Here is a 25989-nt window from a genome sequence, read left to right as displayed (position 1 = left end):
AATCGATTACCTCGAGAAGAGAGCCTCGCACAAAGAAACGTTATTCTACGTTTTCGACTTATTTTTAAACTGGGAATCGTCTTCCATCAGAACACCGGCTTACTGTTGCATGCCAATCGAGTACATTTACATTTAAAACGATGCATATTTAGACAGCGCTCGATACGTTCGACGAGCCGCAAACACATACACCCGAACTGTACAGTAATAATAATAATAACAATTTAAAATCGCTGAAAGATACACGTTATCGAAAATTAGTACCACGGTATAAAATAACACGTATATATCCTCTCGTAAATTTTGTTCCGCAAAATATTAATAATTTAAAATCACCGAGAGGTACACGGTTATCGAAAGTTATAACCAACGTATAAAATATTCAAAATCACTGAAAGATACGCGTTGTCGAAAGTTAGAATCGATGCGTACAATATTTCATAAATCCCCCCTCCACGAAATTTCGTTCTCGACCCACGAGACCCTTTTTTTCAACGAGCTGTACGAGTCCCCTATTCAACTTCCAAGACGCGCCTCGAGTTCGTTGATTATTCTCGATAAAACGACGAAACGGGGAGGGAGAGGGGGGTACGCGTCATAGTTCAACGGAACTATGCCGTACACAGTTCGTGGAGTAAATAATAGTTACGGCCGCTTAAACTGTCACGTGATAACTTTGTAAGACGCTGGTAGGAACAGGGATTGGCCCGCGGGGATTATTTCGATGAAATTTGGGAAAGTGTCCCTCGCGCAACCGTCTCCGACGTATTTCCTTAATTACCACGACCCGGTATTACCGTATCTGGCTACCTTCCAGAACTATGGCGCGTGTATTACCGATGGGTGCCGCGAATTTTATCGTCGAACGTAAAATCCTTGCTGGATGGTGGCGGGGAGGGCGCAAGAACCAATAAAAAGGCACATCGTGGCGCTTCCTTTGCAACTCAGCTCCCTGAGAACGATCGTGGCTGCGTCAGTTGCACTCAGACGCAACGAATCTGCGCTCTCGAGCGACAATTTCAATTTCACGACTCTTTTCGAGGGGAAATCCTAAGTCGAACACGGGGAGAATTGGGTCGTTCGTGAATTTTTATGAAACGGCTAAAATTTACACGTAATCGACAGTATTTTTTACGCGTCAACGCAATTCTTGTACGCGCGATATTTAATTTTTGTATAATTCTCACGAAAGTGTTCCAGTTTAAACACAGAATAATTAGAACGTGTTGAGGGGTTTTGCAAACTTAATAAAATCGATATTTAATTAACGATTTTTCTCGTGTCACAATTCTTGTTTATTACAATTTTTCCACAATTTTCGATATTGATAAAATTCGCTACACCGAAGATTTAAAATTATGATCGAAGAATTTACAAGTAACATTCTCGTACTTCATTTTCGTACTTCTCACCCGGTCGAACCAAAATCGAAAAATCTGTACATAATTTATCGTTTTGCGTACACAATCGTAATCATGAACATCGACTTGTCTTCGTTCCGCGCTGCAAATATATAAATGTATAAGCAGCCGAGGAAAATAAAGCGAGCACCGTGTGCCGAGTTCTGCCGGTAACCGCTTCCAATCCCCCGCCCCACCGCCGTCGTACGAAACAGGATTGTTCGAAACTCATACAATATGGATTACAGAATGAATGGAACCGATCGCGACTGTAATCCTATTTCAACGCCGACCGAATAGAAAACCGTCGACTATAATCCTATTTTAAATCGTCTCGATGCATACCCCCGTCCAATATGGCGCTTTCAGTCCACCGTTATATATTCAACGTCTTGCATCGATCGAAACGATCGAGTACGTATCGTATCTCGATCCACCGCGGCGATTCGATCGTTCATCGTTCGTTATCGATTCTTATTAACGCGGGACGAGCGTTCTCGAGGTTAATTGGTTCTAGGCGCCCGATTCGGTGGACGTGGTGGGGGGTGCGCGCGCCAGGAGTGGGGGAACACTCCACGCGTGCCTCGTTCTGCGCATCCGACTCCGGTACACGACGAATCTAGTTAACTCCGAACGTTATTCTCTTTATATCCGGTCATTTCCCGCGCGTAGCCACGCGAGCGAATAAATAAACAATTACAGGCGCGGAGCGGGATTCGGGCGACTGCTAGAAATGCGGTAGCTCCGTGGAATGCAATATCGAATGTCGCCTAGAAACAGCAAGAAATTCGCCGCTCGAGAATTATGGGACGCGCGATGCCTTGAAAATTGTTTATAAGCTGAATATCAAGGGACTGGAATTTTTTCCCTTCGTATGGTTGCAGGTTGTACCGTAGCGGTACGTATCGAGACGACACGAAAGCAAACGAAAAAGGTTCGAAATGCGTGTTTGAATTTACCGCGTGTCGAAATTGTCGCTAATTTTTTGCTCGGATAATGGAGCGATTATTTATTTTTACGCGTTGTTTTATTTTTTTATTTTACAACGAAGATACAAAATTGTTACTTTGTCTCGTTTGTAAGAAAATACAGATTTAATAGACGTATGTGTTACGTCATGTTGTAACTTTTTTTTTGTTGTATTTAGCATAGTTTTAATACTGTTATTTTTTATGTTCTATTATTTTAGGACGTACCTTGGAGAGTGTTAAAATATAGCCTGACACGATTGTGAGCACTTTTGAGTTTAATATGATTTTTTAATATTTCCTAGTGCGAGATTTTAGTACTGATTTTAATTTAAAAAATTTTAGTATTTATATTTCTATTTTATCACCGTTGCTTCAGTTTCGTTACTTATGTTATATACATTCACTGTATACGTTAGCTTCGTGCGATCGTTGTTTTTTTACCGCACATGTGATTTGTACTGCTTTAGCAGAGCTTGTTTAAAGCTTACCTTTGTTGTACTTTGTATTTTAGTTCAACGCTCTTGGAGCAATCTCTGTTCGCGAGTATCCATCAAATGACTTATTTATCTTATCTCTCTATTGACAGACTTCGTGTATAAGGTTAAACATTTGAACACTGGAAATTGACGTTGAACAACGAACAATTATTTCATTTGAACAATTAAGAATTATTTTCAAGTGCCTTAGGAAATAAAATTTGAAGAACGAATAAATACAATCTTTATATTTAATAGCGTTCAATTGATTCCAGAAATTATTTTTTAGAAAAGTAAAATATCTTACAAAATTAATCACAAAAATCAACATTTTTATATGCTTGGTGCGTTCTTTAACTTGAGTAATTTTTTCACCAAGAAAAATGAAAAGTTTAATATTGTATACAATATTATATAATTATCTATCTACTAAGAGTTTACACAGTGTAATATACTCATCTAACTATTAAGAGTTGTCTCGATACAAAAATGATCATAACTTGGGAAAAAAGTTGAAAAATGAAAAGTTTACTATTGTATACAATATAATATAATTAATTATCTATCTACTAAGAGTTTATACACTATAATATCATACTCATCTAATTATTAAGAGTTGTCTCGATATAAAAATGACCATAACTTGAGAAAAAAGTTGAAAAATGAAAAGTTTACTATTGTATACAATATAATATAATTAATTATCTATCTACTAAGAGTTTATACACTATAATATCATACTCATCTAATTATTAAGAGTTGTCTCGATATAAAAATGACCATAACTTGAGAAAAAAGTTGAAAAATGAAAAGTTTACTATTGTATACAATATAATATAATTAATTATCTATCTACTAAGAGTTTATACACTATAATATCATACTCATCTAATTATTAAGAGTTGTCTCGATATAAAAATGACCATAACTTGAGAAAAAAGTCGAGAAATAAAAAGTTTAGTATTGTATACAATATAATATCATTAATTATCTATCTACTAAGAGTTTACACAGTGTAATATACTCATCTAACTATTAAGAGTTGTCTCGATACAAAAATGACCATAACTTGAGAAGAACGTCGAGAAATGAGAAGTTTAGTATTGTATACGATATAATATAATTAATTATCTATCTACTAAGAGTTTACACAGTGTAATAAACTCATCTACCTATCAAGAGCTATCTCGATACAAAAATGATCATAACTTGAGAAGAAAGTTGAAAAATGAAAAGTTTACTATTGTATACAATATAATATAATTAATTATCTATCTACTAAGAGTTTATACACTATAATATCATACTCATCTAATTATTAAGAGTTGTCTCGATATAAAAATGACCATAACTTGAGAAAAAAGTTGAAAAATGAAAAGTTTACTATTGTATACAATATAATATAATTAATTATCTATCTACTAAGAGTTTATACACTATAATATCATACTCATCTAATTATTAAGAGTTGTCTCGATATAAAAATGACCATAACTTGAGAAAAAAGTTGAAAAATGAAAAGTTTACTATTGTATACAATATAATATAATTAATTATCTATCTACTAAGAGTTTATACACTATATCATACTCATCTATCTATTAAGAATTGTCTCGATACAAAAATGTTGGTTAAAATGTAGCAAATTATTTTTGCATCCCTGATCCACAGCTGAAGTGGATTCCACGTGTTACGGTACACCCTGTACAAGTTCAATTTAACACGGAAGAGCTGGCGAACCGCAAGCTTAGGTTCTCCAGAATGTACCGCCTCCTCCGAAGTCGCACCGAATTAATTTCCGAGACAACTTCCTCCGAATGCGCTTCCCTTGACCGTTCTTCGTCACTCCCCACCCCGGAATCTTGTCGCCGTCATTCTCGCGAGAAACCCGAAACAACGAGAAACGTTCGCGACAGCAATGGCACCGAAATCGCTGAAAAAAAAAGAGAAAAAAATGGAACAGCTTTGTAGCTCTCCCTCGTATAAAAATACGATCTTTCCTGTCGAGAAATTATTCGTCGTGAAGCGTAACGATCAGCAGAATATTTTGAACGTAAATCCTCGGGTCGAGAAACGGGAGATAAAACAGAATGGTATAAAATGCCGCACTTTGCCGCGTAGAATCGTTCTATGGGACGTCTCGGGACGATAAAACGGAATGGTGGCGATTCTACGTGAAAAAACGAATCGAAAACGTGGGATACGATTTTTTTCTACGATTCTTCGTTTCCGAGGAAATCGATTTCGAAGATTGTCGGGGCAACGCGTAAGTTTCCAACCGAAGAATTATATTCAACGCTCAATTAATAGAATTGTAGAAATTATATAGAATTATATTAATAGAAAATATATAAAATCGAAGAAAAATAATCTTTCCTTGTTAGAAATTATCACACTCGTCACAGCCATCGTTCAATCGAATTCTTTTTTAAACGATGCACGTGCCCCGAACAATCGTCGAGCTCAATTTTTTCGTAAACGGAGCCTCGTACGAAAAAATATTATTTCGCATTTTTTATGTATTTTTCAACGCAGAATCAATTCCCTTTGTATCGTCCCACTGATTTCGGAACACTGTGCCACTGAAAGGAATGCAGAAACTTCCATTTGGAATTTTTTTTTCAACGATACATTCTCCGGAGCGAGAAAATAATTCAATGCGAGATACAACAGGCTCGAGGAGATTTAATTCGATTTTAATTCGAATTTCAGTCTCGATAAATGATAGAAATGAATACAAAGTAAAAGTTTACTCCCCCGAGAAACCGGAACTAGACACGGTCTCCCCGTGAAGGATTCCCTAGCTCGCTCGCGGCGCAATTTTTTCCAAGTAAAATCTTCCGCGAAGAAGAAAACGAAATTATTCAAAGCGAAGAGCAAGAAGCTCGACAGATTTAACGTAAATCGTCAGGTTAAGAGACGGAAGGACGAAGCGGAAGTTTCCAGTCCCGGACCGAAGATAAATCTTCAGGTTCGAAGTTGGAAAGGTTACATTAATAAAGATAACAAGCACCGAATAAGTATAAAAGTTCTCTCGTTTGTACGGTCACCGGCTCGTCCTCTTTGTCGATAAATTATACCGGGTATCTTTCAATTTTCTCCGGCCCTGTTACTTCAACAGTTACGAATACCGAGATAACGTTTACTCGAGCATATAGAACGAAATCTCTCTAATATTGGGTAATAACTTTACCGATTCTATTCGATTTACATTTTACACATTGTACAATACCCCTAGTTACGTATAAAAATGCGTATTTTTAATATAATTTTTTCGTTCACTCTCCGAGTAAAGTGAAATAAAAATAGTTCGATTTATCGAAACACCATGAGTGTAGGCAGTTCCGTTGTTAATACGAGCATAATTGAAAATAAATATTTATTACGTATTGTTACACCGAGAAAAGTGTCCAAAAGGTTCGATTTCCATATCAAGAGCTAATAGAATATACTTTATAAATATCCGAAATCCATGGTAAAAATGGCACTTGGATCGATAAATCCAACAGGAGACATCTCTTTCGGTTCGAGGTATTGAATAATTAAACAGCCACGAGTTTTACTTACACCGGTGCAATAGAGAAACAGTACACATTTCCAAAGTTTTCGTCCGAAAACGCTCCAATCGTCCAAGGTCGTTCTCAAGGTCACAGTGTATCCAAGTACATCCAGTGTCATCGAACTCTCCCCGACCCCGGTTACAACGCTACGAAGTTAAAGATACACGTTGCAATTAAAAAAAGAAAAAAGAAAAAAGTCGTGACCTTTAAATGACTTTGGACCATTCTCTCTGACATTCTCTCCCCTGGTCGATCCCTTCGGAACCAGATATTCTTGGATAGAATATATCGACTAAAATATACCGTTTCTCCGTTGTTTCTCTAATGGCACGCAGAACTTTCATTAAATTTAATTGACCGAACGGTAAAGGTCAAAAGTAGAGAATTTACTCGCGCAAGAAGAAGAAGAAGAAGAAGAAGTAGTAGAAGTACAAGAAGAATAAGAAAAGATTTCATACGTAAGAACCTAATGGAAGCTATGCGACGCTCCGGGTCAATTAAGTCGCGATAAAGTTACTCGCGCGAACGATGTCCCAGGCCAACGCACTTTCGACGTTGTACGCTCGCCGCGCGAAACAAAACGAACAAAAGCACGTAAAAGCGTTCCTCGGGGGTGGAGAAGGATCCACGTTAGACGTGGGTGCTCGAAACCGAGCCAATTAATATTTCACCCTCAACTGGAAGCGTCGAGTCCGCGTACAAACGTCTCCGGGCGACACCAGCTACCGGAGGAATCGGACGGTGCCCCGAGCACCAACGAGCAAAGGGTCGCGATAAAACCAGCTGCCGTGAATTATATATGTATATATACTTATGTACATATATATGTATATATTTCGGGGCTGGCTCCGCGGCCCGTATTGCCACGACATCCGAAACTGGCGCCCTGGGGAAGCCCCGGGATTAATTTCCACGCCGAACGAAACGATAAGCACACCCGAGTGTATACGAGTTTCGACTAGGAACGATTAGAACGAACAACTAACCCCCACTCCCTCTCTCTCTCTCTCTCTCTCTCTCTCTCTCTCTCTCTCTCTCTCTCTCTCTCTCTTTGGGCTCGTTGTTATCTGAGTTATCGTGCAACGGGGCCCGGTACTCGTATCCGTGGGGGACAAAAATGGTTGATCGATTTCGGTGATCACTTCACCGAGAAAAGTATTCCGTACGGTGATCATCCCCGCTTATGTGTCGCAGAAAGGCGTCTGCCATTTTGGAAACCTCGAAACGTACTTTTGTGGATTTTGTGTGTAGTTGTCAGTTTGGAAATTAAAAGTGGGTATGACTAGTTGTCAGTTTAGAAATTAAAAGTGTGTACGATTATTAGTTTAGGAATTAAAAGTGTGTATGATTAATTATCAACTTAAGAATTAAAAGTGCGTACAATTAGTTATCAGCTTAGAAATTAAAAGTGTGTACGATTATCAGTTTAGAAATTAAAAGTGTGTATGATTAATTATCAGCTTAAGAATTAAAAGTGCGTACAATTAGTTATCAGCTTAGAAATTAAAAGTGCGTACGATTAATTATCAGCTTAGAAAATAAAAGTGGGTACTATTAGTTATCAGCTTAGAAATTAAAAGTGTGTACGATTAATTATCAGCTTAGAAATTAAGAGTGCATATGCTTAGTTATCAGCTTAGAAATTAAGAGTGCATATGATTAGTTATCAGTTTAGAAATTAAAAGTGTGTATGATTAGTTATCAGCTTAGAAATTAAAAGAGCGTATGATTATTTATCAGCTTTGAAATTAAAGGTAAGTCGAAGGGCCACTACGAAACCTAACCTAGATGGGAAATTATTTATGATTATTGGAAAACTAACGAGGTTACCTTATGGTAGTGGACATCGCTTTTGAAACGATAGTAGATGCAAGTTATAGTACATACTTGGTATCAAAAAATTCTAATGGATTTTTTCAAAATGGATCTTCGGTTTTGAGATATTTTGATTTAAAGTTTGATACGCACATGTAAACGAATTATTTAAATCTTTCCAACAGAGCGAGTTTTGGGTAAATTGGTAGAGCGAATCTTCAGCCTCTCTTTAGTATTTTTTATTTTAGTATGGCTTTGAAATGCAAAATATATCGATTTACCCAAAATTCGCTCTGTTGAAGAAAGTAATTTGTTTACAAGGTGCGTATCAAACTTTATATGAAAATAACTCGAAACGAAGATTCATTTTGAAAAAACCCATTAGGGTTTTTTTGTTACTAGGTATACTATATATTATAATTTGTACTTACTAGTTTGAAGAAGCCCATTAGGGTTTTTTGATATTAAGTATACTATATATTATAACTTGCACTTACTATTTTGAAAAAACCCATTAGGATCTTTTGATATCAGGTATATTCTATAACTTGCACCTACTACCCTTTGAAAAGCGATATCCACTACCATAAAGTCCCCTTATAAGTGATAAATAGAAATAGGAAAGAGTATCGTCTACTGAAATTTGCTAACAGTATTACACGAATATGTATTTCACACTGTTAAAATTGGAGACAAATTTTTCACTCGATCTGTTAAGGTTAAGAACCCAAAGCGATATACACTCAACATTATTTGGCACTACTCTCAGTAGACCTAATAAGCACTCAGTTACTATACTCCTAGCTACCATTAGATACATCAACTAATCTTCAGTTGACACTTTACCTATGTTATTTATATAATATCATTATCACACGGTTAAATCCCTAGTACTCTCAGCCCGAGAAATTTGTATTCCGAAAGTGAAGCAAAACCACGTACCCCAAACACCGATCCGATAAACGTATCTATCGTACATAAGCTTGCACCCTAATTGGCCGAAGCTGTAAAGCACATTCCTCTCAATTATCGCCGAGCTTCGAAAAATAATTAAACTCGGGACGCGTTACGAACGAATTCCGGGCAACTGCGATCGTCTCGTGAACACACGAGAGCCGTTCGTTAAGGAGGACGCGTAGGAGAGATTGAAATTTTAATGGAGTCCAAGCGCATGCTGAATCCAATTTCTTCAATCCGTGCTCCGGGGACGTTTAATTACGAAATCGTAGCTACGCGACCTGGGGAACGGTTGAACGAGCGCGGTCGCAATAAAAGCTTAATAGATCGCAATGAAACTTTGATAGTCCGGGGATCCTTTGCAGAAGACCACCGACTCGTCGCTGCTTCGATCCTGAACAAAGAAACGCGCACAGTCGATGGCCGATCACGCCCGTGGAAAATCCTCGATCGTGATTTATTTTCCCGACGAGTCGATTCTCTCAGAAAATAACCGATCGAAGGAAAACTCGAGAACGAGATCGCGACAACTCGATAGGTATCGTTCAGAGACGAGAGGAAATTTTACTAATTTTACTAAACTTTTACTCGATTTTTGGACAATAGTCCTCGGGTATTGATAAAAGATTCGTTGCTCGGATTCGTGATCAGTAGTCGACAGTTTCTTCGACTCGAGAGAGTCGTTTCCAAGAATATATTCTTACGAAAACGAAACACTTATTGTAATTTAAGCACTGTTCCCCTCTATTTGTTAATTCTATAAATTAGAGTGAAACATTCTCCATTCATGTTTCGCTTATTAATAAACCGTTCCGATTTTTGTATGTTCACCCAGGATTTTCGTGTCGCGAAACAGTTGGATAGAAAACTTCTCCACGAATGTACAAACATTAAGCGAGACACGTATCTACTCACTCTCGAGAATAGCCTGAATGTTCGTATCACGATCCACGGAGTAAAACGAGAAGATTTCGAGCGATAGCAAGCGCAAATTGTAAGAACCAACGAATACAAAGGAAGTATATAACACTAGTCGAACCTGTAATTGACCCAGCATTTTCCCAGGAAGTAGCTTCAAACATTGACTTCCAGTACGCTCGACGGTTCGGTTGGATTCTTTCCCCAAACGGGAAGCTGGCAAGAAAAAGAATAAAACAACCCTCCGTGTACCAAAGTTCGATCTTTAACTGTGAATTCTTCTTTTACACGTGCATCATCTCGGTTATCAATGGCCACCGCTCGGGGCGCCATCTTGCCACTTCTGTGCGTCCGCGATGTCACGATAAAATCGTTTAAAGAACTCCCTTGGTCGTTGTATTAATCTTCCGTGCTCGATAAATGCTTGAAAATTCGGACTCGTGGGTCTCTCGAACGATAGTCCGCTTCGTCGCTTGTTCGTCGATATCGGGGTCCACTCGAGACACAAAGGGACCGTGGCGAGAAAAAAGAACGTTGTAAAATTTCCCTTGGAAATCGCCGAGCAGGCCTCCCGAACGAGAACGAAATTTTCTTCCACGGAGTCGGTGGCGAGCATCCGTCGTACGGGCGGGTTTTCGTTGACGTACGAAGGTTACGCGGGAGTCCTTGTCGCTGTGGAATTCGAAGGGCCAGGTCGTCCTTGGGATTCTACTTGGTATCGGCGGCCGGTCCTCTCCAGATGGTGCACGAGGTCAAGCAAAAAGAACTGCGAACGCTCGTGGTACGTCCGTCCGTCCGGCGAGTCCGGACCTACCACTGTTCGTCTCGCTTTTTCTTTTCCGCGGCGTTACACCTATCCCAGGCCAGCGCGGCGGCGGCGGTGGCGGCGGCGGTGGCGGCGGTGGCGGCGGTGGTGGCTACCTTCCGTTTTTCCATTTATTTCTGCCGGCGAGTCGCGAAATCGCGTAATCCGCGGCGCTCCGCTCGAGACGCCACCTCCTCCCCCCTCCCTGCTCCTCCCGGACCCCCCTACCCGCAGCTTGCAGCTCTCCGTTGCGAAATGGCAAGCTGACATTTAGAACGCTCAACCTCCCGCGACATGGACCCAAGCTACGATTTTATTCCGCAGGCTCGATTATCGCGCGCGCGCGCCGCATTGTCGGCGTGGAATCCGTGTGGGAGGAGGTTGTTGCATCGACCATTTTGTTTCGATGGTACAGAGACACGAGACAAAGAAAGATCCGTCCCGTGCTGGAGAGGAATCGCGAGTCGCGTTGACTACTGACGTTTTCGGCAAGTCGACGCGCGACTAGTTCGAGAAACCCTCGGTGGTGTCTCTGCGCACCGGTTTGCGATTGTACAGGGGGAAGAAGGAAAGATTACATTTGGAAAGAAAAGCTACTTGCATTAGATTTGATGTTTTGGGTAGTCTTTCTTTCTTTAGGAGGCTTGAGCTCAACAAACGATCGACAGTGTCTATGCACTGGTTTTTCATTGTATAGGTGGAAGAAGGAAAGATTACATTTGAGAAGAATAGCTACTTGCATTGGATCTAATGTTTTGGGTAGTCTTTCTTTCTTTATGAGACTTGTACTCGAGAAACGATCGACAGTATTTGCATATTGGTTTACGATTGTACAGGGGGAAGAAGGAAAGATTACATTTGGAAAGAAAAGCTACTTGCATTAGATTTGATGTATTGGGTAGTCTTTCTTTCTTTAGGAAGCTTGAGCTCGAGAAACGATCGACAAATGTCTATACACTGGTTTTTCATTGTACAGGTGGAAGAAGGAAAGATTACATTTGGAAAGAATTGCTACTTGCATTGGATCTGATGTTTTGGGTAGTCTTTCTTTCTTTATGAGATTTGTACTCAAGAAACGATCGACCGTGTTTGCATATTGGTTTACGATTGTATAGGTGGAAGAAGGAAAGATTACATTTGGAAAGAATTGCTACTTGCACTAAATCTAATGTTTTAGATTGTCTTTGCATGATTTATATTCGAGAAACGGTCTCCAGTCTCTCTGTGAACTGGTTTTTCATTGTATAGGTGGAAGAAAGAAAGATTGCATCTAAGAAGAATTCCAAGTTATTGGGTGAAACGTTTTAAGCAATCTCTGTGAAGCTTTTCTTTGAGAAACAATTAATCAGCGTTGACTACTTACTAGTTACTTGTGATATAGGTGGGAAAATGAAAGATTACACTTGGAAGAGATTCCAGAAGAAAGATTAGTCCTGAGAGAAATTGAAAATCCTGTTGAATCAGACGTTTTATTAGATTGTTCGAAGAATCAATTCTTTTTCTTTTGGTGAAAATGAAATACGATTTTTTTAGAGTGTATAAACATTTGATTAAATTACATATTCTCCATTTTGGAAAAGGAAATTACTTTCCAAACAATCCAATATTTGGCTTTCATAACACCTGCGAGTAAGCAAAAATTAGAGGGTAGTGTACACTTTCCCCCTCACCCGGAACAGATCGTTCAATCTCCCATCCGTACTGAAACAGTATTTCAAATCAACAAGGTATCTTTTAATTAAGAACTTTCAGGAAGTGAACATGAGCCGTGGATTCGATTCGGCCTGTTGTTCAGCGGGTATCGTGTTTCGATTAGACCAGCTGTTTCCTAGTAAGAGAGATTTAGGAAGTGGACATGAGCGAAGGTTTCGATTAGCTCGGTTGGAAAGTATTATGTTCGGACATTGTGGAATTCTCGATAGGAAATTACAACTCTATTCCTTTAATTAGAAAGTCTGCCCGACAGATTTATTTATTTAAAAATGTCACAATGGCAATCAATAGAGAACTAATAGAGACGTCCTTGAGGTACTTCTAAATCAAGCCTTTGGGATCGAATTATTTTGTTCGAAACGAGCAAAAACTGAAACTAATATTACCAAAGATGACAATGTTATTTCCGGTACAATATTTAAAACAATATAACCACTGAACGAGCATATACACGCGTCACTATCCCTGAAGAGAATAATTTATTTCGAAGAATGTTATTTTCTCTACCAAAACACTTCTTTCAGGAACATTTTAAAAAACCAATTATGTTAACAAACCCTCGAGAATCTACAAGACCTGATAGCCTCGTTAAAAGTCTTGTCAAAGTGACGACAGTTCACTCGTGGAAAACTTCTTTTCGTTGGAGAAGTAAAAATCTCGGATCAGTAGTATCTTGTGGATATTTGTAACTGGTTTTCCTGATTCCCTGTTAATTTTGTTTCAGTTACCAGTGGGCGGGGGTGGTGCTGTGCTGGTGCTCAGCGAGCTTGAAAGCATGGCGGCCAGGCAACAGCGGGAAATTGCCCAGCAGAGGCGCCTCCTGGAGCAGAGAGAGGCCCGTCTAGCCGTGCTTCGAGGCGCACAGGTGAGACCCTAGTTCGCTCACGACCCATCTAAGTGCGGAAATCGTTCTGGAAATTGCTCGACAAAGCTCCCGTAATATCCCTCGGTCCTGCTTGACTACCGATGATGCGTTCTCCTTCCGCTAGTCGACGAGCCCCACTTCCGTTGTGACGTAACTATCGCGACACATTAGGTCTTTCCACTCCCGAGCTACTTCTTGGATCTTCCGCGATAACGATCAAGAGTCGAATTAACTTTATGCGCGGCAATAAAGGAAGTCACGAAGCTGTAAAGATATCTATGGTAGCGACGAAAGCTGTCAGAGACTGCCTCGAATCACCTCGGAGAACGATGCCGCCATTTTTGTAACACCGATGATTGACCGACACGAAAGGTTCAAGGAGACGACAATTTAGACGATTCAAAGTTAAAAATACAACAACTCCTCGATAAAACGCACGTTTTCGGGTACGTGTGGAACGTTTTAAAGAGGTACACTGTTTTCACAATTCCCAAACGTTGATATTTCCTTTTTGTTCGCGTTTGCTCAAAATTTAAGTTTTCTAGAACACCTCGAATCACCTCGAAGAACGATTCCGCCATTTTTGTAACACCGATGATTGACCGACACGAAAGGTTCAAGGAGACGACATTTTAGACGATTCAAAGTTAAAAATACAACAACTCCTCGATAAAACGTACGTTTTCGGGTACGCGTGGAACGTTTTAAAGAGGTACAGTGTTTTTTCGATTCTCAAAAGTTTTTGTTCGCGTTTGCTCAAAATTTAAGTTTTCGAGAATATTATACTGAAATATCAAGACGAGATTCGAAATATTAACGAAGATACAACGTTTTCCGTGAAACGTGTCCCGGCACTTCGACCGCTGCTCGACACTAAAACGTTTTAATGAGGACCGGTAGCGAATTTGTTCCTGGAATCGACCTGCTTTATCTCGGCTCAAGACCCACCCACGTGCGAACTATTCTACGAGGAGAGCGAACGAGATACACCGAGACTGAACTCAACAGCGAACGCGGTTAGTATTACAGGCTCGGTCGCTGAACTTCAAAGCGATGCCGCGCGCGTATCGCTGTGGCAACACTAATGTAAACCAATAACTTTCGTGCGTCTTGTTGTATCTACGTGAGAGTGTTACCGATAGACGGCTGAGATTCCCTCGACAAAAATAAAATCAAACTCGATCGTATTCGAATTGTTTTCACCAGTGGGTTGTACGAACTATTTTCGAAAAAAACTTGGACAACGTGCAACTAAAAATCATCCAAATGGTATCGTGTTTGGTCTCATTTTCATCGTGAGAATTACACCGATCCGTTTATTACATTCTCGCGAATATTCAACGAGAAATACAAATGTTTAATTCGCATCAACGACCATCGGATCGATACACATGCGTCCCCGCTTTCAAGTTCAACAGGTCTTTAAGTCCTCGACTTTTATAGAGGGACAAACGCGGCGTTTCATCGAGGAGTTAATCTACTTAAATGTCCAATAAGAATTATCGATCGTTTAGGGTCGGTGACGTTAAACCGGATCAGTGGTTCTCAAACTATTCCCACCGTTGCTCCGTTTGGAAAAAATTTACAACTCGGTTCGGTATATTTCGTAACCTTCTTACCCGTTCGAGTCTCCCCCGCGAAAAATAAAATTCCAAAGCAGTAAATTTCACGGTTATCGTCGGCTCCGAACTGGTCTGCGAGGATTCACCATTCCGGGCGATATAAAACGTCTAAACGATCGGCAAGTTTCATCGATCATATTGCCCGACGGTATTTCAGAATCCCTCGCGTAGTCTCGACTTCCGTCCAACAAGACTCAGAAAGCCCGCGTCATGAATAATTCAATGTAATGATAGACTCGCGGACAGTTTATGCCTATTATCGGGCGGATAACTGTCGGTTCCCTTCGGCCTCGTCATCCCGGCGGTGATCTCCGTTGGCGGATCGAAACGGCCACCGGCGTAGACCTCGCGGTGGCATCGACCAGGCAATTTAGAACGAGGGACACTGGAGGTACACTCGTGACTACGCGAGAACCTCGTGACCGATTCGCGGACGGTTTCTCGCGAAATTCGAGCGCACCGAGAACGGACGACGGTCTGGAAGGTGGTCATTTTTGGTACTCGTTCAAAAGGGGTAAAATTCTTACGGAACGCCGCGTACACGCGCCAAGTACTGGAAAACCAGCCACGAAGAATGCCTTCGAGCGATCTTCTCGATGCGAGGGACCATCCGTCTTTTCATCGGTGAATTGCTTTTTTCTGCGTTCACGCGCGGTACGCGATTACGAAAAATATTCGCCCCACGCGCACGCGAAGATTCGCGCAAAATGTGATTTTAAGATTACGCGTTAAATTTTTTTTTAAATACTGCCTCCGTATTTTACGTATGTTTAATGTATTTTGGTCGCGTCGTAAATATGTTAAATTTGTACCAATCGTGGAATAAAGTTTGCTCAAAATTCTAATACAATTCGGAGACACTCCGGGTGTACGGTGTACGTTAACAAATTTCAAAAATGTGTCTTTCGTTGCTAAAAATGGCGAAGCTTAGCAGAAAGGAGACTAACGATTAATTAGTATATGTAGGTCGATTATGTATTTTACCCTTGAAAATTTACACGGAATGATTAGACAAATTGGAAAATAATAATTAATTTTGGGCCATTTTGGATCATTTTTCTACCATTTTGAAATTACTTTTTGGGTAATATTTTGGGTCGTTTATGGACCACTTTTTTACCATTTTGAATCTACTTTGTGGATAATTTTTGGACCGTTCCTTTGACTATTTTTGGACCATTTTTGGGTTATTTTAGACCACTTTCTTTAGACCATTTTGAAATTACTTTTTGGACCATTTATGGACCACTTTTTTACCATTTTGAATCTACTTTGTGGATAATTTTTCGACCGTTACTTTGACTATTTTTGGACCATTTTTGGGCCATTTTAGACCACTTTCTTTAGACCATTTTGAAATTATTTTTTGGGCCATTAATGGACCACTTTTTTACCATTTTGAATCTACTTTGTGGATAATTTTTCGACCGTTACTTTGACTATTTTTGAATCATTTTTGGGCCATTTTAGACCTCCTTCTATAGACCATTTTGGAATTACTTTTCGGACCATTCATGGACCACTTTTTCACCATTTAGAAACTACATTTTGTGTCACGTTTAAGCCACTTCTTCGACTATTCGTGGACCATTTTTGCGCCATTTTGGGCCATTTGGTCCATTTTGGGCAATTTTTAGAAATGCTCCTCCACCATCGACCGTGAAGTCGTCCCGGCCTCCCGTAGCGTCGGTGCCCCCTTGATTCTCGATTGGACGTCTCACTTGGAACGTCCCCCACGTGTTGAGGGACTCGCGGTCCCGAGGACCGTCATCGCGCTCCGGCGTGAAATCCGTTCGCCACGGCGCATGGCCGGGCAACGGTGGATTTCTAGTTAGGATTTCCGCAGTCCTCGTACTCACCGCGGCGCGAGAATTTGTAGATCGTCCAGGTGCTCGACGTTCACCGAGCGGCGACTCGAATCGCGCGACGCGATGTCATTGATAAATTTGCCACGCGCGCGTCCACCGTACCCTTGCGCGTGACGCGCGAAAAACGAAGCCCGTGCTCGGTACCGCTCGCGAAGGAAGAAAGGGGAAAAAAGAGAAGAAAAAAAAAGAAAAGAAAATAAAGAGGCGCGAAGCCACTCGCGTATCCACCGTTAGGTTCATCTTGTCGGATATGACCTTGACCTTGAACGAGGGTAGAGAAATCCGTTGGAAACATGTTCAGCGTCTGGAAACACGGGATATCGACGAAGCGCTACGATTATGTCGCGAAATGACTGGCTGTAGCGCGAAATAGGCGTCCATCGATCGTTTAGGTACAGACCAAGTGGATGTAAACAAGAGGTGCGTGGTTGGAATCCCATTGGTTCAACGTGTCGACACGATGTTCCGACCGGGGGTGTTCCGTGGGTACCACACTCGGATGGAACACGGAAAAAACGTGACGGAAGTTATGGCTAATCGTGTCGAGTTACTACACCTGGGATGGGGGAGAAGGTAGCTCGCGAACTCGAGGCACTCTGACGCGAGTTCGAATTTTATCGAGATAATTAGAAATAGACCGTGGAACGTAAATTAGAGAGATGAATATGAAAGTGAGAGGGATGTAAATTTGTCTACTTGAAAATAGAACGAGTTTCTAGTAGGTGTCAAGTGGAATGAAATAAAATTTCTTATGCAAGTAACCGTGTCAATTGCGTACAAAGAACTGAAAGATTATTCGATTTATTGGTCCAGTTCTGATACACGGAGGAAGATATGCATACATGAAATGAGAGTCGTTCATCTCTCAAATCACCTGAAATTGACAGACAAAGAATTATCATCCGTGTCCTCGTCGTTGAATCTACAAGACCTCTTTTATCGACTTTGAACCGGAGCAAAAGGTAGAGATAAAGAAAAATTTAACACTCAACTGTAGCAAAGCTCGAGCAGATGATATAAAATTTCCATATTTTCCGATCTCAGAACACTAGGTACCTTTTTGCTACCTTTTTGGAGTCGTTCCACGCAATCGACTCCAACATCTCCGTGAACCAACATTTTCAAACAGAATTTAACGGATACATAGACCAACGTAGACACTATCGAACAATACCAGAACAGGTACATAGACCCACGTAGACACTATCGAACAATACCAGAACAGATACACAAACTATCGTAGACACTATCGAACAATACCAGAACAGATACACAAACTATCGTAGACACTATCGAACAATACCAGAACAGATACATAGACCAACGTAGACACTATCGAACAATACCAGAACAGATACACAGACCAACGTAGACACTATGGAACAATACCAGAACAGATACACAGACCAACGTAGACAGTATGGAACACTACCAGAACAGATACATAAACAAACGTAGACACTATGGAACACTACCAGAACAGATACATAGACCAACATAAACACTATCGAACAATACCAGAACAGATACATAGACACTATAGAACACTACCAGAACAGATACACAGACCAACGTAGACACTATCGAACAATATCAGAAAAGATACACAAACCAACGTAGACACTATCAAACAATACCAGAACACTCCCCTAAATCCTCATGAAAAATCCTCCAACTTGTAGATCCCTTCTCCGCCATCCACTAACCATAACCCCGTGGAACCTCGCTCGGTTTCCAACGAAGCCCAGTTTCTTCCGAGCACGCGCCCTCGAAACGGCCCCGCGTCCATTTAAACCGGTTCCGTGCGGGCCCTGGGCCCGAAAATCGCGAAACTACATTCCTAGTGGATCTTCCCGACACCTCCCTTCGGGTGTCTCGAGGACAGCGGTGTTCGTACGTGCCCAGTAGCCGACCTCCCGTAATTCGTTTCGTTCGCTCGAAATTCGAGTATCGCGCCTCGATCGTGATGACTCCTCGACAAGAGCACGGGTCGAGGACACCCGGGGGCTTGGGAATCAGCGATTAAACGCGATTTTAATCGGGCCGCCCACTCGATTCACTCAGCCTGCACCCTTTTACGAGCTGGTTAAGCGCGTAACGCGCGCGACCCGGCGGATTCTTCTCGAACGCAATACGGTGTGTGTGTATGTATGTGTATGTATTAATTGGTGCGTGGGTGTATATGTGTATACGTTTGAAAACATGTATAAATATATGTGTATGTCTGAACGCGTGTGTATATGTGTATGTGTACGTTTGAAAGCATGTGCGAATGTATGAGTATGTCTGAACGCGTGTGTATATGGGTGTGTATGTTTGAAAGCATGTGCGAATGTATGAGTATGTCTGAACGCGTGTGTATACGTGTCTGTATGTTTGAAAGCACGTGTAAATGTATGAGTATGTTCCAACACGTGTATATATGTATGTGTATGTTTGAAAGCACGTGTAAATGTATGAGTATATTCGAACGCGTGTGTATATGTGTCTGTATGTCTGAATGCACGTGTAAATATATTTGTATGTCTTCGTGCATGTGTATATATGTATGTTTGAAAGCATGTGTAGATGTATGTGTACGTTTGAAAGCACGTGTAAACGTATGCATATGTCTGAACGTGCTTGTCTATGTGTGCACAAGCTTCTTGTCTCGCGCGTACTTGCCTCTTGACGAGGGTGTCGAGGATCTCCGGGTAACGAGCCAAGTGTCTCTTCTTCTACGATATTAACGAGATTAAACGAGACTCCGCGATACCCCTACGCCTTCGTGGCATCGAAGACTTCGGTAATCTCGCGGCTAATAGGACTAGCTGATCGCGTTACTCGCGAACGCGGAGGCGAGTTTAACGCGTCGTTGCGCCCCGTCCATCGGGGAAACCCGATGACGCGATTTAAATGAAGTCCTAGAGGAACTGGTTATAGTCAATTCGGCGTGCAGAGCACGCTCGGGTAGAAACGATCGCCAATTAATCGATCACTTCTGTTTTTTTTTCCTTTTTTTTTACCGGACACACGGCATCGAGCAGAGTTTCACGATTCGTTAACCCAACGTCCCCAGCGATGGTAGCACCGTGACGAGAGCAACGGAGATCCCCTGGATCGTTTAACTTGTTTTTCCGTCGCTTTTCGCCGATTGCTTCCTGCGAATGAAACACTAGCCGAGGTTGTCCACGTACTGATTGATTCGTCAGTAAAGTCGAAGACAAAGTGACCGTTTGAACACTCAGAGATAATATCGTGTTTGTACTGTGCGTTGCTGGAAAGATGACAGACGCAAGGAGGATACCTCGCTGGCTCCGCCTAACCCCCACTTTTCACTCTCTCGTAGCTCCTACCATTGCACCGGTTGCTTCGTGTCCCCACTCTTCGTCGGGTGACGCTATTGGCGGTAGAGGACAATCATTTCGACCAATGATACACCGCAAGGAAGACCACGTGTACGTACAGGCGCGGTTAATACACTAATCGTGCCAGTTTTCCTCCCGCTCGTCATCTTTTCAACAATGCACTGTATAGGATGATTTTCTCGCCAACCAAAAGACACTGACACTATCTAGATACGGTCCATTGTCTCAGTGATGATCCATAGTCTAGGCTAGTGGTCTATTGTCCCTTGAAATGACTGAGGGAATTTTTCCACTCTACACATTCTCCAATATACAATCACTGGGAAGATCACTGTTAAAGGTTTCATTGAAATACTCTAAAGTCAAAGTTCGTCAAGCTTGACAAGGAATGCCCTAAATTTTAACGAAACTTCGCAACCGCGTATAATAACCAACCATAACAAAAACCTAATTTTTATATCTTCAATAATTCAAATCTAAGGATTAAAACCCTCACAAATTTCTACCCTAAAAACGACCAAACACCTATAGTTTCCATCCAAGTTAAAGTTTCTTCCCCAAAAACCCCCAGAAACAATGTCCAAAATATACACTTCTGACACACCCAAGAAAATATTAACATAAACGTTCCATACCATAAAAAAAAAATTCCCAAACACGAACACCCATTCCCTTGAATTGGAAAGTCATCTTTCCAGCTTCTGCCAGTACCTCGAGCTCCTCGGTTCTCCGGAACCGATGTTCACCGATCCCCCCGCATCGTTACCAAGCGATACACCGTTCCTCGCACCTGCACTCCCACAGCTGGTATCGATTCCGCGTCGAGAGCGTTATCGGAATACCTCCGGGTCGTTCGAGTCGATCCTGTTTTCTTTTTTCCCTCGTAAAGGCCACCGGGAGTGGTCATCAATCGGGACCGAGATAAAGAGGTCCGTTTCATCGGGACCAAAAAGCGCGGATGTGTGCTCAGACACGTGTCACAGGGGGCGGAGAGGGCAGTGTCGTCGTCGTCGTCGTGGTCGTCGTCGTCCTCGTATTCGTGGTCGATGCTACACCAAGGTTTTCATTCCTGGCTCGCGAACGATTCGGAGTAATAGGGGATCCCCGCGACAGGACTCAGGGCGGGGATTTCCGAGGACTTGAAAGCCCTAATCCTCACCGGGGCTCCATCCACCAGGATGACGGGCACGAACTCGATACCGCCGAAGATGGAACCTTTTATTCGGCTCCCGGCTGATCTTCCAACCGCTCGCTCCGCCATGGGGGTGGGGAGGCGGCTCGAGCAGCTTTCGCTCTAAGCCATGGGGACTTTTTAACGGCCGACAATGTACACCCGTGGAAACCAAGGGCAATCTTACTTTCCGCGGTGAAAGGGCCCCGGCCCGGTAATTTCGATGGCTGTGCTTCACGGATTACCGGCCGCGGAGGTCCGACCACGATTAAATTCCGCTTCGCTTATACGGTGTCGTCCTTTGGATTTTGTGGATGTGTACAGGTCTCGAAGTAATACAATAGGGTAGGTGGTGGTTCTACGTGATAAAGTAAGACAAAATTTGGTAAGACACTTTTTTTCATCCTGGGCTCCATTTTCTAGAAAATGGAAACTTTAAACTTTGTTCGTCTTTGTGAACGATTCAGTTGTCGTCTATTCCTCTGACGTTGTTGTCTCTTTATACAAACACATTTTACAGTGTCCCTTGGATTTTGTAGATGTATACAGGTCTCGAAGTAATACGACAGGGCAGGTGGTGATTGTACGTGATAAAGTAAGAAAAAATTTGGTAAGACACTTTTTTTCATCCTGGGCTCCATTTTCTAGAAAATGGAAACTTTAAACTTTGTTCGTCTGTGTGAAGGATTCAGTTGTCGTCTATTCCTCTGACGTGGTTATCTCTATTTACAACCACATTTTACAGTGTTGTCCCTTAGATTTTGTAGTTGTATACAGGTCTCGAAGTAATATGACAGGGTAGATGGTGATTGGTACGTGAAAAATTAAGGAAAAATTTGGTGACACATTTCTCTATCTACAACCACGTTCTACAGTATTGTCCCTTGAATCTTAAAGATGTGAAAATACAGGACTGGGAGTAGTACAACAAAGCAGGTGGTGATTCTACGTAATGAAGTAAGAAAATATTTAGTTAGACACTGTTTTTATCCTGGACTCCATTTTCTAGAAAATGGAAACTTTAAAGTTTGTTCATTTTTTTGAACGATTTAATTCACAAGTTGTTAATTCGTCTCTTTCTACAACCACATTCTACAGTGTCACCCCTTGAATCTTAAGGATGTGAAAATACAGGACTGGGAGTAGTACAACAGAGCAGATGGTGATTCTACGCGATAAAGTAAGAAAATATTTGGCGAGACACTTTGTTTATCCTAGGCTCCATTTTCGAGAAACTTTAAACTTTGTTCACCTTTGTGAACAATTTAGTTGTCGTCTACTCTTCTAACGTGGTTATCTCTATCCACAACCAGGTTCTACAGTGTCGTTCCTTGGCTCTTGAGAATGTATACAAGTCCTGAAGTAACACCACAGTGCAGATGGTGATTCTACGTGATAAAGTAAGAAAATATTTGGCGAGACACTCTTTTTTATCCTAAGCTCCATTTTCTAGAAAATGGAAACTTTAAAGTTTGTTCATCTTTCTGAACGATTTACTTATCGTTTATTCTTCTATCGTGATTGTCTCTATCCAAGAGTTTACAAACATTGTTCATTGCGTAATTAATGCAGTGGAAAATATTTTTATTCCTCAAAGTAGTAACTTTCTAAATATTACTTTACTACGATATACAGTACACTATTACAAGTATTTTTGAAAATGTCCTCGTTGCTACGTACATAAATTCGCTCGACGAATTAAATAACTAAACTAAGCTGATATCGTATTTTAATATCTCGAATTCTTCCATAATCTTTTGCTTCGAATGATTAAATCGTTCACAAAGATGAACAAACTTCGAAGTTAATTTTCTCGAAACTCGAGTCTCGGATCAAAAAATATTCTACCGTATTTTTCTCTTATTTTTTCACGTTGATCGTTCCCTGCTCGGTTGTGCTACGAATTTTTGGCCATCCTGTATTGTAAACGCGACGCAATTGTCTCTCTCTCTGGTTTCGACCATGGAGTCGGTATTATTGCAACGTCTTTGTTACGCAGATAAAGAAAGTGGTCATTCCGCGCCAAATCGATCGCTTTTGTGCTCGAGCTCGAGGGATTTCGTTTGGGTTGAAACACGGTGCGGTTAGTCGTGAAATTATGGGGGTTGGGTCATCGTTTTTATAATTGGTCGAAGAATGCGAACCCAAAGGGTACCTTTGACGGTACTTTTCGTCACTTTTTACGAAAGGTGCTTTCGCTGAAAAATTTACCTCTCCGGAGATGGTCGATTTATTTTTACCGAATAGAACACATTTATACTCGATTTCGAAGAGTATTGTTCAAATTGGAACACAATGCAGTCTTTGTGAAAATAGTGGAGCTTTTTTCAACGTATCTAACGATACTTTCCTAGAACATTCTTCTTATCTGTCATTGCTAAAGAGTTAGAACGAAAAGCTTGTTACCAGGTGTAATAAAGCATTGTTAAGTAGAATTAACGAGCGATGGCCAGACAGGTCAGCCAAGTCGTCCTGAGCTGCTCGAATACCGGACCGAATTTTCGAAATTTATTTCCTGGGAAACAAAACCTCGTACGGTATGCTATTTTTTTCCACGTTCTCGATTTATTTCTTTATTTATTTTCAGACGTGTTTTCGACGATAAATTTTTATCTAAAGTCACAACGTATAGGTCACTTCTTTTTAAAATTATTACACCCAGAAGTATCTATCAAACATTATTCTAAACTGCCGTGAACATTTTCTTCTGAATACCAATCATAAGAGGAAAGAATAGAAAAGAACATTACATTTTAATCGCAATATATTCCAAAATAAATTCCAAAATAATCACTCTGTTCTAATACCGGTGAAAAAAACAAAATATATTTCCAAATCTCCTCACGATGGAACACTGTCACCCGACAGATTAGACACCCTGCAGCACTTTGGTAGAGCGCTAATTTCCTAAGATTAAGGACATCTCTTGTGGCACCTCGAATGAGCTCCAATTTCCCAAGATTGAAGATACTTCCTGTGGCATCTTGAAAGAACGACATCTTCCCAAGATTGAAGACACCTTGCGACACTTTGGTGAAACGCTAATTTCCTACCAGACACCGATTGAAAACGAACAGAAGTAACACGATACCTGATAAAGAGACTCCCAAACCCAAGATGGGCATTAGCAAAATGGTAGAACGGATCGTCAGGGACATGGTTGACAAAGTTTGCCCGGTTGTTCCGTATTGTCGCGTTCCCTTTAACAGAGGGCTTTCAGGGCTGCATCCCATCACGGGTGTTATCGAGGATGAAAGCATAGCGTGCCCTGCCCCTTCTCTTATTCGGCCCCTCGAAATAATTCGCCATGGTCCTTTCCTGTCACCAGGTCCTTCTCGTTAGACTGCATTCACTTGGGGCGCACGATCGGGTCCTCCCGGTACTCACCGACCGTTGTTTACTGTTTCAGGAGCCAGCACAGCAGGACAAACTCGCCAGATTGAGGCACAGGCTAGATCAACAACAGAGCAAGCTGAATCGGCTGCGATTGCTCCGATCGCAGACCGACCAGTCACGCGCCAACAACGCCACGCTGAGTAAGTCGATTGATATAAGTTCGTCGATTCCAACCCTTCACCTCACCCTTCACCCCACCCTTCGCCTCGCCATCTCCCTCGTGTGCATTTTTCCGTGCAGCTCGCGTTAGTCACGGTCGACGTTTAACCCCCGACCGAAAGGGTGAGACGATCGCTATCTTTGATCGGTGAAGCGAGGGCGATTGAACTCCGATAAAAAGCTCGATGCTAAATCGACCGGCTGTACTCGCCTCGACGATAGATCAACTTGTCACCGAGCTGTAAAACTGTGAAATCATCGCGAGAAATTACCAACCCTGACCCAGTTTTTACCTATTCCAAACCGGCGTCGAGCGGCGAGCCGGAAAACAACGTTCACCGACGAAGATGGTGGAAATTGAGGTTTCAGAATGGACGAGCAACGGAACATCGAAACACTTTGAACACCTAATAGTCACTTTAATCTTGATTCGTCGGTCTTCGCTACTAATTCAGGGTTATCGAATTTTAATACCGTTATCTTTCGTTGACGATTACACTTCGGTACGATTCTGGCGAAGTTACACCATTGTGTGGACTTTAATCGAGGTTGGAATCAGTACATGTGATGTACGTCGATAGAATTTTTAAAGATTCGGGGTATTTCTGAATTAAACGATGGACACTGTGTATAGGGGTAAAATAAAGTGAAAATGTTACGTAAATATTGGATTGTGCTGAACGTCATTTCGTTTTCCAAAATGGAGAATGTATGATTTAAGAAAATGTTTATACACTCTAAAAAGATCGTGTTCCATTTTTACCAACAAAATAAAATGAAATGACTTTCCGAACGACCCAATATAAGTTGGAAAATTGGTCGTCTATAGTACGCGCGCGAAGAAATTGCATTTGGAGTTGCGACGAGTGCTAGAGATACCCATCTTTGTTCAAGAAAGAACGACACGTATGTAGATCTCTCTCACAAACGTCTGAGAAAATAGCTC

General features: G+C 41.4%; 1 protein-coding gene across 5 annotated transcripts in view; it reads left to right on the top strand.

The window, feature by feature from the left end:
* The window catches only part of LOC143146770 (uncharacterized), a 272791-nt gene that overhangs the window by 195944 nt on the left and 50858 nt on the right, over positions 1 to 25989 (top strand). For all 5 annotated transcript variants that reach the window (XM_076311413.1, XM_076311387.1, XM_076311381.1 and 2 more), the window contains 2 exons: positions 13340 to 13480; positions 24898 to 25024. In XM_076311413.1, coding sequence (XP_076167528.1) covers positions 13340 to 13480; positions 24898 to 25024 — 268 coding nt within the window. The remainder of the gene's footprint in view (positions 1 to 13339; positions 13481 to 24897; positions 25025 to 25989) is intronic.

The sequence above is a fragment of the Ptiloglossa arizonensis genome, chromosome 1 (assembly GCF_051014685.1).
Source record: "Ptiloglossa arizonensis isolate GNS036 chromosome 1, iyPtiAriz1_principal, whole genome shotgun sequence".
NCBI classification, from domain to species: Eukaryota; Metazoa; Arthropoda; class Insecta; order Hymenoptera; family Colletidae; genus Ptiloglossa; species Ptiloglossa arizonensis.
Note: the sequence above shows the minus strand (reverse complement) of the source record. Positions and strands in the feature narration are given on the sequence as shown.